The sequence below is a fragment of the Atta cephalotes genome (genome assembly GCF_000143395.1).
Source record: "Atta cephalotes unplaced genomic scaffold scaffold00004, whole genome shotgun sequence".
Classification (NCBI taxonomy): Eukaryota; Metazoa; Arthropoda; class Insecta; order Hymenoptera; family Formicidae; genus Atta; species Atta cephalotes.
Genome location: NW_012130068.1, coordinates 3,046,538 through 3,063,455, shown reverse-complemented (window position 1 = coordinate 3,063,455; position 16,918 = coordinate 3,046,538). Strand labels below are relative to the sequence as shown.

The 16,918-nt window shown below is 33.8% G+C and overlaps 1 protein-coding gene across 1 annotated transcript in view; it reads left to right on the top strand.

The window, feature by feature from the left end:
- LOC105625924 (serine/threonine-protein phosphatase 2B catalytic subunit 2-like) overlaps positions 1–16,918 on the top strand; it is a 160,370-nt gene that overhangs the window by 89,235 nt on the left and 54,217 nt on the right. The window contains exon 3 of the mRNA XM_012207234.1: positions 8,621–8,745. Within this exon, the coding sequence (XP_012062624.1) occupies positions 8,621–8,745 (125 nt within the window). The remainder of the gene's footprint in view (positions 1–8,620; positions 8,746–16,918) is intronic.

Genomic DNA, 16,918 nt, shown 5'->3' with positions numbered 1-16,918 from the left:
CGACTCGTCCATTCTACTTTAATTAGGCGAATACCTCAGAAGATATTCTCTCTCTCTCTCTCTCTCTCTCTCTCTCTCTCTCTCTTTCTCTGCTCTCGCACATTGAGACTTGTAAATAGTCGCAATTGTTTTTGGATTCCCAACCATCTTTCATTCGTCGCCCATTTGAATTTTGTGTAACAAAAGTTTTGCAAAATTACTACACGATATATCGACGAATTATCCTATCTCGCATGTCGGGCATCACGTTTGTCACAAGATTGATATTTTACGAAAATAGAGAGTGATTTATTTTCCCCGGAAATCGCTTAAGCAAAAATATACCATAGTTATTCTGATTTATTCTGGTTTATTCTATTTTCTTCTTGCTATGAATGTCACATTGATGTAAAAATGTAACAGCGCGCATCGTTGATGTATGCATGCCTTATAATACTAAGTGAATTTTAATTCTCGTTTTATTAAGATTCTGAACTTTCCTGCACTTTCTGAATTAGTGCACGGTGCGATAAGTTGAAGTGAAACGAACGTAACAATATAAAAACTAAATTGTAAGGGAAAGTAGGAGTCAGCGCGGTAATCGTTGCACAAGTATAATAATGGAAATGTTTATATATCCATTTTTAAAGTATAACAATATAAAAAGTATAAAATACGTACGCGTTTCGATTTACTTCAAATCATTCTCAACGGTATCAATATAATTTTAATTTAGTACAAGTGGTGCATCAACCATGCCAATCATCCAACATTACAATGGAGGTTCTTTAGCTTCATTCCAGTTTACAAGCCAGAAGGAAACAAGAACATATATTTGTTTCTCTTATTCAACTTATTGCACCGTGTATACCAGTTTAGAGATTGCAGGAATAAAAAACAGATATCTATAATTATGTACATGATGATTTTTCATTTCAATAAGTTATGAATATCTCTGAATTTGATCATGACATCTCTGCATACATTATATTAAAAAAAATCACATTTTTCTAACATGAGGTAAACGTTTCTTTAACTTGTATAAACAACATTCTAATATTAGATTGCTTAAAAGCATTTTAATGTTTTACAGATATAATGACAGACGTAATATCTTTGTTATTCGCTTATTTTTCAGCTTTTATTTTTTGCGTTTCTGTGTCAACATTTAGAAACATTATTTCACATTTAGAAAAAAATACAACTATATAGATAATAACTGTACAATACTGAACTAAGAATCTCATACGGATTTTAAATTCTATAATATTAATATAGTTGAATAAACTATTTATTGCAATAATTATAAAATAGTTTACTCAACTATATATGCACTAATTTTACATGTAAAATTTATATAGTTGTCACTTGTGTAGTTGTCACCTACTTTTTCTCTAAGTGCACTTGAAAGCACTTTGTAGCAAAAGTGGAGGTAGGGATGTATCTTATTTCCTGTTACAATCTTTATGATTTACGGTTCCGCTTGGATACTGTCGTTATCGATGGCGCCGGCTAACGAAGTCGAAGCAAGCTCTTCCACGGCAAGGATGTTCCGTAGCAATGTGGGTTAACTGCATCACCATGGAACGTACTACATTTGTTGGATTACGATACCGCGTTTCATCCGCACGTGGCTTGAAACTCTTACTAAAGCGTCCAATCCTTGCTGGTAGGACGGCTGGGAGGCATCTCCTTCGATCCGTAGCTTAAATGTAATATGGAACGCGCATCGGGACAGTAACTTCAATTTGAAACGTCATCGAAGCGAATCACAACACATAAGATCCGTTTATCGTCGAAAGTTGAACGGTTTACACGATACCTCATAAAGATTCATTATTCCGAAGCGTCAGGACGTATCATAACAAACAGATGTCCCATATTTGCTGTGTTCTCATATGTTCTACGTAAATTATAATGTTTCCTGTATTTCGGCATGGGAGAGCGAATTTGCGGCGCCGTTCGACGTCAGATACGAGCGTCCCTGGTAACGATGGCATCTCGTTGAGAAAAGTGTTTTACGCTTCTACGCAACGTACATTTAACGTTGAACCAGGCTGTGTTTTCCCTTCGTGAAGGCATTACTATCGTTGTACGACGAAGAGTGATTGGCTTGGAGAGGTGTACAGGGGAGTGTGAGTTTATGCACCACCTCGGAATAGCGGCGTAAACAGCGAGCGGATCGATTTATATGCGGCTAAGTAAGTGCATTTTTATGCACCGTTTCACTGCCGAGACCATCGTCGTAGCCTTGCAGTCGGTTACTTATTCGCTTAACACGCCACATCAGCCCGCTACTTTCCCTGCCACGGACGTTGTCCGTGAAACGTACCTGGTATCTACTTGGACCGGAGAGATTGTATTTGAATTATGCTTATTCGACCTATATTTTTCTTCATAAATATAGCTGCTAAGAATGTGTTATACAGATAAAAAAGATGTAGCTGTCAAGGAAAGAGTGATAAAAAGTCTACGAGAAAAAATATGGCAAAAGACGTGACAAAGCAAGATTGAAGTTTCACACACACGTAGGCATAATATAGTCATGTAAGACAATGACATTTGTCCTGTAGTATCTGTGATATAGCGGTCACGGTACATTACCCGAAAAAATAGCTTTCCAATTCTTTAGTGTCGATGGGTCATAAATTTTGAATAAATTGCGCACAATATGTACGAAAGGTTCACGAGCTTTTAAAAGCGCGTATGCGGCTATCCACGATGACTGTCCTCCTGTTGTTTAAGCGGAAACGCCGGTGCTCATCGATAATCAACGAGACAGCGCACGAGCGAAATCCGCTTTAGCGCTGCAATGAGCAGATTGTTAATTGCAAACGTGGAAACCGATTATTTAACGACAGAAGTCGCCACGCTTAATCGGATTATAATAAAAATGCGATGCAACTAATGCGGCAACTTCGTCGTTAGCAGTTTGTGCACATTGCCCTAATTACTAAGTACATTAATCGAGATAATGTCCTTTTCGTCAAACCTGTTTTATCCTCAGTATACACAATGATTTTCCAGTCTTTTATTACACATGATGGATTATTCGTATCTGGATTAATTTTTATTATTTTTACAAGTATAAAGAAGTTACTTAGTAATTTTTATATACACTTTAACATCTTTAGAAAGTATTTGTGTACGATATATAAAAAAGAGATTTTTCAGAAGATCTTTGTAAGAGATTTAATTATAATAATTTTGCCGTTTTTCTGCGATGCTTAATTCTTTTTTGCTTGGCTCACTTCATGCTGAAACAATAAGTGTCAGCATATAATGTTTTGAGCTTACAAAAGTTAGATTTTCGTGATTGATCTGTATACTTATGTGCTTGTATATTTGTACATTTTCGGTTTAAGTATTATATAATATAATATTAAAAGCCAAATAGTCTCTTGTTGCCTAGTATTTAAAAAAAAGGAAAGGCTACAGACCATTATTTAGCTAGGTGTTCCTGGACATGTGAAGTTAGCGCGCATCCTCACTTCAGTTCTAGAAAGTTTTAAGATTGATGTTCGATATTTTTTTAATAGTTCACGAAAATAATTATTATTCAATTCTTAAAGTCATGATATACAAAAAAACTTAGACAGTAAAACTTAAGCAATAAAAAAATCAATATGTTTGATTTGCTATCACTTATGTTGACTTTATGGTTTTTATTGTAATTGGCCAAAATTTACTCCTTATGATTTACTGTTTCAATTTTTTGTGCGTTATAGCCATTCGTATACATGATTCGTGTTCTGAGCGTTTCTTTCTTTTTTTAGTACTAGGAATATCATTATTCTAGAAATTCTATTCCTTAGATAAAGAGATTTCTTGATTTATTAAGTAGGATAAGGCGAGACATTTCAGAGGAAGAAAATTATCATCTTTCATTCGTCACCCACCCGAATTCCGCGTAGCTATAGGTTTCTCAAAATTGTTACAAGATAGAGATATCGATGAATTATTCCATCTCGTCATACATGGAGCATCGCCCCATAAGGAGTAACATAGTTATAGGAGGGAGATAAATCAAACAAATAAGGCGAACAATATGATGTTTTTTGTTTAAGGGAATAATCTAGAGTTAATATTAGTTTCATTCTTTATTTTCGTAAAATATAATATCAATCTTGTACACTTAAATTTATATCAAATTATATATATATTATTCAATTTGAGTTATTTTTATTCATATCTGTGTGTAGGTCATCACTTAATAGGTTGTTTAAATTTTAAAAGAATAGAGATAAATTTAATTATAAAAGATATTAATTTTATTAATACACGACAAATTAAATTAAATTAAGTTTGAATAAAATGTAATTCATAATTTACTAAAAAAAAAAAATTCATGGAAGTGTTCCCCTTCGATTTCAATGATCGTCGAAATTGTAAAAGATAGAAAAAAGTACTTTACAATAATAATTTTAAAAAATTTGTTTAATTAAAAATTTTTTTAATTATTATACTTATTAAGTATCTACTCTTAAAACAATTTAACTTTTATCTTAGTATTTTAAATATTTTTTTGTATCTCTTATAGTTTCAATAATATTCGCTTTGAAAGATAATAAGCGATTTTTTTTCAAAGAAATGTTGCAAACTCTAAAAGTGTGATTGGCTTTTATTTTATTTATTATAAAAAAATACATATCTCTGGTTTTTGTCTAAAAAACTATATATTTAAGCTCAAAATTAAAGATAGTTCTTTAAATTCCTTAGATTTCCTTGCAAGTGCTTACATTATTATATATAAACATTATTATATATAAACGTTCACTTTGAAATTATCTATAATGATTACATTTTGACACAAAAAAAAGTGAAAGTTAAAAAATAGAATGTTAATATTTAATAAAATGTTTAATTCAAAGCCTTGATCAATTACTATATTGCTCCTGTGATATCTAATAATGTAACAAGCAATGGCTTACATATGACAGAATAATTCATCAATATTTCTATCTTATAACAATTACCAAACTCTATTGCAATGCAAAATTTGGATGGGCAATGAATAATGGGAATGAAAAATGGTCGGCAAATTTCCTCTGCTATCCCAAACGTCTTTTGTCTTATCCTATTTTATAAATCAAGGAAGTACTTCAGCCGAGAGGAAGACGAATTTCTGGGATAATATTGGAATGTAAGCGAGTAGGATCGGTATTCGATCAAGGCTGGCTCGTGGCTGTTGCGTTAGTGGCTCGTGTCTCCATATCTCGTGTTAACTGCTCTTCGGCATGTTGTCGGCAATGTTAATTCGTGCTTACTTAGCGGTGATCCTTGTCGATGCGAACCACTGCGAATATCCGTTTAATTCACTTTGTGTCGATCAAGAGAGACACTGAATACGCGTATCGCCCTTAAAGTAATCTCCAGACACATTTCCAAGTGCAAGTTTATGAACTTGCAGATATACATATGCGTAGGTATATAATCGTCTCAATAGTTTCGTTGAAGTTAGTTATTAACTTACAATAAAGGATTATGTGCGAAACTAGAAATTGCTTTAGGCAACGAGTGAAAAATGATTCCGTGTATCGTGTAACAATGTCGGATATTTTGTATTGATTTATCTCATTCCATAGACGTGACAACACGAACCTAGTTCTGCGTAGTATCGACAAGTATATCCGCATCTATCTGTCCCAGTGACGTAGGCGATTTAAATAATTAGATCACGATTGTGAATACATTGCGCGCATAGGATATACCCTAGAAACGCGGCTTCTGCGAAAATTTAGTTGGTTCACGTGGCACGTGACGCGCCGGCAAAAGCCGAGTCAATAGAACAGTACGTAACATCGTCGGGGTCACTGTTGGCCAAGCCAAAATTACGTTCTTGCTTTGCTCGTGCTGTGCCCTACGGTATCCGCATGCGAATAATTAAACGCGCAGAGAGAGAGTGAGTGAGTGAATGAGTGAGTGAGTGAGTGAGTGAGTGAGTGAGTGAGTGAGTGAGAGAGAGAGAGAGGGAGGGGGGGAAGGGAGAGAGAGAGAACCAAACCAAGCCAATACATTTGGGGATTGTCTGAAATATTTAGACTTGGTTTGCAGCAGTGCACTAGTGCCATCCGTTGCTGAAATTACTACTTGTTGGAATCCCAAGACGATTACCCAACGAAAAATAGGACACCGGATTATGAGAATTGAGAAACAAAAGATCAAAGAATGGGAAAATCGATCATCAGTCAAAGATAAACTCTAAATTGTTCAAAACTCGAAAACTAAAATTTTAAACTTTCGCCTAGGATATATTTGTATTATGCATTTGCAAAGTTTATTAGATTTTCTACCCAGAATACGCTAAACCGAACCGATAATGTTACTTTATTTTCTTTGCGATCATTTATTTATAACGCCACGATGCTTGCACTCGTCCTGTTTGCTCTTTGTAGAAAACATTAGAAGTAAAAAAGAAGAAAGGAGAGAATAATAATGGCGAGGTGTAAGCACCGCGGCGGAAAGGAACAGACTGAAGAATAAAGTTCAGTTTCTTTCTATTCTTTTGTGAGTCTCGAGTAGGTTTCTTCCCACGCATTCCTCGCCACTCGACTTTTAAAGCGCAGACGAACGGCTCGAATTATCTCATTTTCCGTAGGAGTTATTAATTCACGTAATATGGTGCGAAAATCAGTGATATTACAAGATTTCGAGTAAATACAAAATCTTAATTAACATTTTCGCAATTCTCTCATGATTCTATTGCTGTATTTTTCCTCAGAATTTAGAAGATGAAGATTGTATAACTGTTGACAATTTTCTAATATCGATGTTTATAAAACAAAGATTATAGGATGGTTCTTCAAAATTAAGAACGTCACCATATCACCGTTCAGGCTCCACATTCGCTAACTCTATTTCCTTTATTCATCCTTTACAGTCAATTATTTTGCCTCTTCTTGTCCCGTTGTATTAATACGATCTCAATTTAATTATCGTAGGTATCTATCCACGCTTTCGCTGTCAGGTTGCCGCCTCATATTTCGCTGCTTTACGCGACGTTGTTCCAGTTTCTGGGCCGACCCGGTATTAACGTGAGATATATCGTCGCGTTGAACAAAAAGCACCGTCGATGTTATTCGTCGGTGTCTGCCTTTGTTCCGCGATAATATTTTATGTAAACGCTGAGCTTACGCGTCTTCTCTCTCTCTTTCTCTCTCTCTCTCTTCTCTCTCTCTCTCTCTCTCTCTCTCTCTCTCTCTTTATAGAAACAAATGTTTTATCTCTCTACCGTGAAAAAAATTTTTTTAAACATGAAAAATTGAGCCGATATGAAAATAGAATCGATCGTGGCGACCAAAAAAAAGCTACACCGATGTATATATTTGAAGAGAATCACGCAAAATTCTATTTAATAATAACGTATCTCGCGGATCAGTTTCTATTATGGTGGAAATATCATACGTCAGACTCCTATCAATCCTTCATTGGTAGACTCCGCGCTTTTCAAACGAAGTATAAAGCTGAAATATAGATCTTTTTTTTTTATTTGATTACTACAACGGACGACTGCACTGTGCGGCGCATAGTTCGAGAACAACTTTATTGGTGAGTGCACCTCTGCAACAAACGGTATCGGAAAATGTTGTGAAAGCAGTGTTGTAACGTACTGTAAGCGGTGAATAATAAAAATAGTTGATAGTCGTAAGAGCTTATGATGGTATGCCGGCGCACAGTATTCAGTCCTCCGATAGTTTTCGCTGGATAGCGGAAAACTAAGTTGCAGCAGTTTATGGGCCTTCATTTATCGTCATGTGTATAACAGTTTACCGCTTTTCGACGTGTCATATTTTCTTTTCATTATATTTCATTGTACATCTGTTTTTTTTATGTATCTTTTAAAAATTCTTTCATCGTCTGTCTTGGCTCGTCTTATGCCGTCTATTGTTCGCTAAAGAGAGCGTCAAATTTCGAAATTGTACAAACACTTCAAAATAGCGTTGTGGTATTTGGACAAAATGTACAAAGAGGACATGTTGAGAAAACATGTTGAGAAATATAATAGAATGTGAAAGAATAGAAAGAAAAGCGAATGTAGATACTTCTTCATATTTCGAATGTCTTGGTTTATATAACTATATGATCTTACAAGCACGATTAAATGATTAAATTTATTCGCAATAATTGTATATACATATATACATAAATTTTTATATGTATAATTTTTTGGAATAATTCTTTTTTAGACAATGTGAAACAATATTGAAAACGAACGACGAATACCGCGTCAAAGTAACTCCGACGTCACTCCGGGTTCTGGTCGCTAATAGTTCTCGGTTTCGTACTTGAAGTTTCTCAACATATCCCGCTTCGTCCCGTATCCTCCACGACACAGAAGCGTAATTTCACTTTGAAACGTTCGCAAACAAGTTTACCGACTCTCAAGGGTCGCTAATGTCTATATATTCGATGCAAGATGCGCTTTAATCGCGCTATATTAATCGCTCGCTGGGTAATTACGTCTCGTTTTTTGAATAGCGCTTTTATCTCGCATAACTCAATGCGCCCCGAAAGAGTATTGCATGCGACGTTACGTAATTCGCAGCTCAGAAAACTTGCTGCTAATTAGTTCTTCACTAGTTTTCCCTTTGAAGGAAGGGGCTCCTTTCCACATTTAATTTGGTTCTACTTTTGGTTTCAGTATGCGGCGACATTCACGGACAGTTCTACGACCTGATGAAATTGTTCGAAGTGGGCGGTCCACCTTCCTCGACTAAGTATCTCTTCCTAGGCGATTATGTCGACAGAGGATATTTTAGTATCGAGGTGAGTATGTGAAAAGTAGCAGCAAGTTGTTTTAGAAAATTATGTTTCTACACTGAAAAAATATACTAAATTTTAATAAATATTTAATAAATTTTTTGTTTGAATAGTACTAATGATGCTTGCATTAAATAAATATATGTTCATTTATACATTTATTAATGTTTAAATGAATATTAATTTGATTTAACAAAAAATTTTTTATCGAGTAAATATTTAACTCAATAAATATAAATAAATGTTTAATTAGTGCTATTGAAAAAAATATTAAGATTTAGTAATCTTTTCTTCGATATAATTACTAAATTGATACAGATATATTATATAACTTTAATTAACAGTTTAGAACTAAGAATTGTCTTTAAATACGGAAAGAATGATTATGCTAAAATCTACAACAATTTGATTAGATACAGATCTATATAGATAAAATAGATAATATAGATAAAAATAATTTTGTTGGATTATTATATTAAAATAATTACATAGGAATCTCAAGTATGACGAGTAATGCTGCAAAAAGTTTTGATGTTCTAGCAACCAAATTTGAACGTTCTATATAATTATTTTGGTTTAACAAAATTATTTTCAAATCTGAATCTTGAAATTTTTGATACTTCAACAATATCTTTTCTGCATATGCTGTGTAGCTGTGCTATTTGTATGTGCCATTTGTATAATATATACGAATAGGACAAACGTAAATGAAAATCTCTTATCCCTTTATTCTGTCGGGGAGAAAGTTTTATCTCGAGAATTATGTGAGAGCATTCACTCATCGGATTTTGTAATTAGCGTTCTAATTAATTAATTATTAAATCGCCTGCGTTTATTCAGCTATCGCTTATTCAGTTTAGCGAAAGTGTATAAAATCATTGATTCTCTGACAATGAGAAACTTGCTTTGGTATTGTCCAATTGTCGTAAATGTCCTGACATATTCAAAGATCATTAAAATTGCTAATTAACAATTTGCTTATTAATATTTAGTTAAGTTTTTGAAAACTCTGATCTTTAGAAACGAACAATCAATTACATCGTCCAACAAGAAATAACTTTTTTGAACACCAAAACAAGGTTAATCATGTTCTTTAATTTTTTGGATGCTAAATATGAATCTGTTTTCCAAATTGCTTTACGTTATATTTTTGAGAAATTTGCAATCAAAGTTGCTAAAAAGGGCTGTTCATATATTTTGTTGTACTATATAAATATGATATGTATGATATGTATTTATTATATTATATATAAGTATATATGACGAGCTGGAGAATTTATTACAAAGTTAAATTGTTGAGACTTTCAAAAGGATTTTTTTAGTGTCAACTGTGGTTAGTAAGACATTTATGGTTAAATTTACAGAAAAGCTGTGAATTGATTGTTAGTTATTTATTATTGATTATTTATCAAATGGATTCTAATTATATTTATTTAAACTTAAAGGTTTTTTAAGTCACTGACTACAAATAATCCGATATTAAAAGTGACTTAATTGACAAATTTAAAATGACAGATTCAATATGGCGGATATCAAAAAACATGAAAATGTCCGAGTTATAAAAATTTACGTATAAAGATCTTTTATGAATTTATTAGTTTTGATATGAGAGCCAATACTAAAAAATTCGTTTGATGGTTGAAAGTTCTAATGGCATACTTAATGTTGATTGTAATAAAACATCTCTGGCATGTCACATATCATAGTTATAATATGATAAAATACTTTATTATAATTTAAATTGAAAATTGTGACGTGATGGAGCAATTTCTCAAAATTATGATGTGATGGAGCAATTTGGAAACCGGATTCGTATTCAAAAAGGTTCTAAAAAGTTACGGGAAATGACTAATCTCATAATAATTATTCTGATGTTTTTTTTATTGAACAATACGTTATCAAATGTATTGTGCGTTAGATATATTAATCGGGATTATTTCGTCGCGATAACAACTTATACATATTCTTAAAAATTAGAAATGTAACTTTTTGCTAACAATTTTACGTAAAAGTATAATTTCATATCAACGATCTTACGCATGTCAACAATATTACTCAGAAAAGCAATATCCTGTTTGCTTTAGTCACATCTCATTATTTCTCTAAAACTCGATTTTTTGTTGAAGCTCTTTTTATTTAAATATAACGGCTAGATATCTCCATCAGAGATAGATACGTTTTGGATTTTGTCAAATAGAGAGTCTCCACTTTGAATATAGAAAACGCAATAGTCAAGAGAGGAAGACTCTTGCACGTGTTCACGTACAGTGCATTTGTTACTCGGAAGTATTATGCTCGTTTTCCTAAATGTAATTTCGAAGCATGCGCGAATAATCAACTTTGATCCGACACGAGTAGTCTATTTTGCGAGATAAAATTTCGTCATGGGCGAATTCGCTTCATGTCTAGCATAATGCAATATTCCGTGCTACTAGGAACAAGAAAATGCGCGAAAGGAGACTCGAAATAGCAAGAGAGCTGCATCTCGCTCTTTTCTAGCGACGCTTTTCCATGTCCCGGGAAAATTTTAAAGTAACGAACTGTTTCCTTTTGCGAATTCCAAAAGGCAGGGGAGAAACTACATAGTTTTAGCGCGATCGTCCTAAACCGCGCGATACTCAAAATGCAATTTCACTGCGATGACACGTAGATATCTCGAACAAGATGAAATTTCAGGACTCTATTTTTGAGGAAGGAAGTCGATGATACTACAAGTTCAACATTGATCGTAAAGTTCTTGAATATTCTTGGAAGGAAAAGTGATCTTACATTTTGTTAGTAATCTCATATTTTGAAAACTTTACGTCTTTCGTCGGGAGTTTATTTGTTTTAATTTACTTGGAATAAAAGAAATATTAGTTTCAAGATAATATTTTTATTTTTATTTGTAATCTCATTGATTTATTTGAAAAAAATAACTATGGCAAACATTCGCGAAATATAATTTCTGACTTGTAACCAAAACTACCAGGATTTTACGCAGCAATCTACACGCTAGTGTAGAAATTTACGGAAGAAATAGGGAACAATCCAATATTGTACGTGGTATTACACATGGCGCGCTGCGTATACCCAAGATTTAAATATATTCTCTGCGAAGTACATTTCGCAAGACAGCGCGCGGGCAAGATGGCTCTTTTTAAGAAAATCTCTTGATATATTCCACGGTTACCGTTATTCAGATCGAGCATCTTCGTGGATTCTCTGAATAATGCAAAGCACAGCATGTAGTCGTTGTGAAGCGCGCACGGATGCCGTCAGATTTATGACGCACGCGAATGAATGTTGACAGTCCAAAGCCGTATGCGAATTGCTGTTTCCAATCAAACTGATGAATCGAACTTAATGGAATCTTTTAAAATTCGATTGATACATATTTCCGAGCAAACAAAATAATACCGCAATAATATAATAATATAAAGTCTTTCCCAGGAACATTCTTTTCGTCTCAGTTGCTACTTGAATTATAAGTTATTTTTATAAATACTAGTAACGTTAATTAATTACATTGTATTTTCCTCACTTCATCTTTGACATTAAAGAAATTATTTTCGGTCCGATTATCAGACCGTATTAAAAAAAGAGTCTGATATTAGCTATCAAATTGTCGAATGAAATAATTCCAATAAAATGTTTGCTTAATATAATCAAAAATAATTTTATTTTTCTGAACATTTAATAAGTATTGCTAACCCAAATAGTTGATTGTATTATTATAGTTGTTTGATAATTCTTATTGAATATTAAACAAAATAAAATTATTTTTTATTACTTTAACCGAACAACTATTATTAACAGACTTTTTCTATGTACAGTTTTTATTTTCTTCGTTCGCAGAAATAGAGAGATTTCTCGGTGTGTCGGTGTTATTTTCTTTCTTGGAAGATAATTTTGCTATAGTACAAATGCGGATTCGATCGTATTTACGACTGTGTTACGTAAGCGCTGATTTAGCACAAGACACGAGAATTGGAGTATAGTATTATATCTCTCTCTCTCTCTCTCTCTCTCTCTCTCTCTTTATTTTACACGATATTTGAGAGTACGGAGTATCTCGTGGAGAAAATGGACTGCCTTCGCCCACTAGTAAATGGTATTATAAATCGGTCGGAACCACGTGCGTTCTGGTGAAAAAGGTTTCTGTCGCGCAGCTTCTTGCACTCAGAGAATGCTCAATCCTTTAAGGATGCTTCATTCGATAGCTGGCGTGGAGAAAGGATTCCGTGTTTTAAGAGAGTCATTGAAGCACAGGTACGCAATTGCGCGATGCGATACCGTGATACCTATGTACATGTATATTCTAGTGTACGTATATGTATGTATTTGTGTATAATGTACACGCGATAATGATACGTTAAATCTCCGTGAAATCAATATTCTACCTGCGATTCCGATGGCTTTTTTGATGGCAGAAGCCTTTTCTCCGACGACATGTTCGACAGAAACCTTTGCTCTTGATCATCCCAAGAGATATAGAGGTCGAATCCAAGCTTAAAGAGAAGATACGAATACAGAGGTTTCATTCTTCCTGGATTGTTGTTGTTTGAAATTTTATTTTGTTGTCATTTTCGCTGTAGAAAGGAAGTTCCCTTCAAATTATCTTGAGTGATTTCTCACGTTTATAAGAAAAGTAAATTATACAATTATACAATTTAGAGGATGTGGAAGTAGGTAAACTTCCAAATTATTAATTGTTAAATTAATTACTAAATTTGACAATTAATTTAACTTGAGTCTTCAAATTTTAATGCATACTTTTATGTTGTTTCAGAGTGTATAAAAAATTTGAGAAAATTCATACTTGAAAGCTTTAACAGTTAATTAAGCTAATCAATTTTTACTGTCATAGTTTCACTATCATGAAAATTATACTATAGTTATACTATAATTTTTACTGTTATAGATTATATTTACTTATTTTTTTACATATTTAAATTTATTTATTAAAATTTAAAGCAAGAAAACGACTTTATAAAGTTCATCATATTATCAGCGGAAGATTGAATTTATACTCTCTTTTTTTATTTAATTATAGTCTATTAAATTTTATTACTATAGCATATCAAATGAATAATAAATTTTATATATATATGGTAGATAATTGTTCATTTAGCAAAGGCGTCTTTTTATTGCATTGAGTATCTCAAGTAGTATTGAAGGAATCACTATCAAAATTCTTATTGAAAAGAATCTTTAAAAGAATAGCCAAGAAATTATGAAAACATTGGAAAATGTTTACGAAGATAAAGCATCGTATTTCTAAGTAGTACAAATCTTTGTTAAGTTGGAAAAAGAAGTTTCAATCGGTATCTTGACTATTTCAATTGAAGAGTTTCGAGAGTACTTCTCTAACTGTGGGAACATCATTGGAATATAAACGCAAATGGATTTCTCCGCCTTGAAGATGTTATTAATTTGGACGACGAATGAACTTAACAAGTTTGAATTAAAAATAAAAAAGAATTATAATCTTATGTATGAATTCGATTGTCAATCTACGTTTATATGCGTTTCGCACAATCATCATGTAAGGGCCACCACACAAAATGACATAAACTGCACTGTATAAACATAGCACAAGACCAATAATTAGATCAATGATTATCTGACAAAAAGATGCCATATTGATTTGCATAAGATGTTTATTGGCCTAGCGATCTTATGCTATGTTTATACAGTTCATATCATTTTGTGTGATGGCCCTTAGAAGGGACCTATATATCCGATGCGGAGAGCACGAGTGTGCCGCTCGCGAGCGATCCGCGGTAGAACCTGAAGGACGAGCGCGTTATTTCGTTACAATGCCAATGAGGGCCCTCGCGTGTAATTATAGCGGCCGGGACAAGGCGAGAACGAGCAGCCGCTCCGTTGACTTCGCAAAGGGATGGTGGAGGAAGAAGGGTCGCGGAACGATGTGAGGGGCGGATGACGGTAGACAGTCGATCGGGTCAGCAGGGAGAAAATAATTGACCTCGAAAGTCTAAGAAAAAAAATTGCCGGCGCCCTGGCTTTTACGGATCCGAGGATTTATCTCGCTCTCGGAAGCGCGGCGTCATGCAAAATTGAAAAAACCGCGTTGTGTATCGATACCCCACCGCTGACGTGTTAACCGTTGCCATGATGTGCGATCCTATGAGATGCGAGAGCGGGAGATAAATATCCTATGTAACCAATGTGTGACATTTCTTTTCCTCTATCCCACTGAGCCGAGCCGCGATACGATGTTGGTAGTTCCATGGTATCGATTTGATACACAAAGGTTAAATGTTCCGGTCCAGCGGTTTCAATCGCAATCACATCTGTTTTACCTTACGTAAGACCACGGTGCTAGAATATTTTTCAACTTTTTCTCGGAGATTTCTCCCCCTTTACGCTTTGCAGTCGCAAAAGACTGGGAAGGGCCACTCAACTATCCTTTCCTCGGTAGGTTAGGCAAAGATTAACTTTTTAAAAGAGAAAAATCGTTCCAGAATGAATAATAATATCGAGTTGGTTTTCATTTTGCCTTTAATCCTTTCCAGGAGATTCCACACTGTATCGTTTTGTCATGTATTTATCACACTGGATATTGTTAAAAATATCTTATAAAAATGTATTAATTAAATGTATTAATTTAACCATATCATAAAGGTTAAATTTATTGAAACATATTAATTTGACATGCTATAAATTTTAATGAAGAAATAAAATGCTTGCAAATTGTATCAGCGTTACATTTTTTGTATTAATTTTTTATGTAACTCTAAAATTAAGACATCTTTCCTCTACTGATTTTTTTCGATTACTTTTAACTTAATTTTCACAATCTTTTGATGATTTTTAAAAATGATGAAATATCAACAAGTTTTTGTCGTAAGTAATTGAAAATGTGGAGTGTTACTAAAATTAAACTTTCGAATTGCCGAAGGATAAATTTATTCTTTTCATTTTTAAATTGTTATTATATCGTTGAATAGAAATTTAATTTTCGAAATACATTGAAAACTTCAAAAATTATGAGAAGAAATATTAGATTCCATTGAATTCTCTAGCCAGTTAAAATTGATATTAAAAAATTGACAAGGTAAAGAAATCTTGCGTTTGATACAATTGCATTTTACATATTGATGATATCAAGATTGTTCGATCAAATTTTCCACATTGCGAGAAAATTGTCGACGAACGTGCGGTGCCTATAAAAACTTTAATTCACATTGTTCATGCGCGCAATTAAGCCTGTTTAAAAGTGCCGCGTCATCCGTGATTATTAAATAGCCGCGAACAACGAATGTGGGACAAATGTTAATCACATAAAAGGCCCGACGAAATCGCGCCCTGTCCCTCCCCATCATTTTCTATCCAAAACCGTGTTGAAGTTAATGGAGTCGTCATTACGGCCCGCCACATTCGAGCGAGCGAGCTAATTAGCGCGGACACAAAATTCGTGCGAAATCCGCCGTTCGTTAGCAACGGCCATTGCCAATTTAATGCGGGTCAGTGGTCTGTGTGTTACAACGAATAATATTAATTAGTGATGCATTCGCGCGTAACGCACTTCGCCTCGAATAACAGCCAAATTCCGACAATTCCGATCGCTCCATCGAAGAATAGTTCAAAACTCGAACTTTTATATTTCACGATCGAGACAAGCTAGTCAATATTTTATCTATACTTTTATTATTTTATAACACACAGTCAATAACATCTTATATATTTAAGCTCTATGTGATTTATTCATTGTTATTATTTATCTTTTCTTGAGTTTCGGCGAGCAATTCTCATGTTTATTAAATAATTTTCACCCTGTGTACAATACGTATATCTTGTGCAACTATGCAATATGTTTTTATCGAGTGCACGAAACGCAAGCCAAATGCAAGTCATGGCTTTCGCCACCCGATTCATTTTTGCTGAGAACTGCTGGTAAAGTCTTCGTTGCCAAAATATTCACTTTTAAGCACTATTATGCGTTTCAGGATTATTAATGGCATCGTTGTATGGCATTGAGAAAATGAAATAGAAAGAGAGAGAGAGAGAGAGAGAGAGAGAGAGAGAGAGAGAGAGAGAGAGAGAGAGAGAGAGAGTAGTAGTAGTAGTAGTAGTTAAGTAAGTAAGTAAAGTAAAGTAAAAGTAAAAGTAAAAGTAAAAGTAAAAGTAAAAGTAAAGTAAAGAAAGTAAAGAAGAAAGAAGTAAGAAGTAA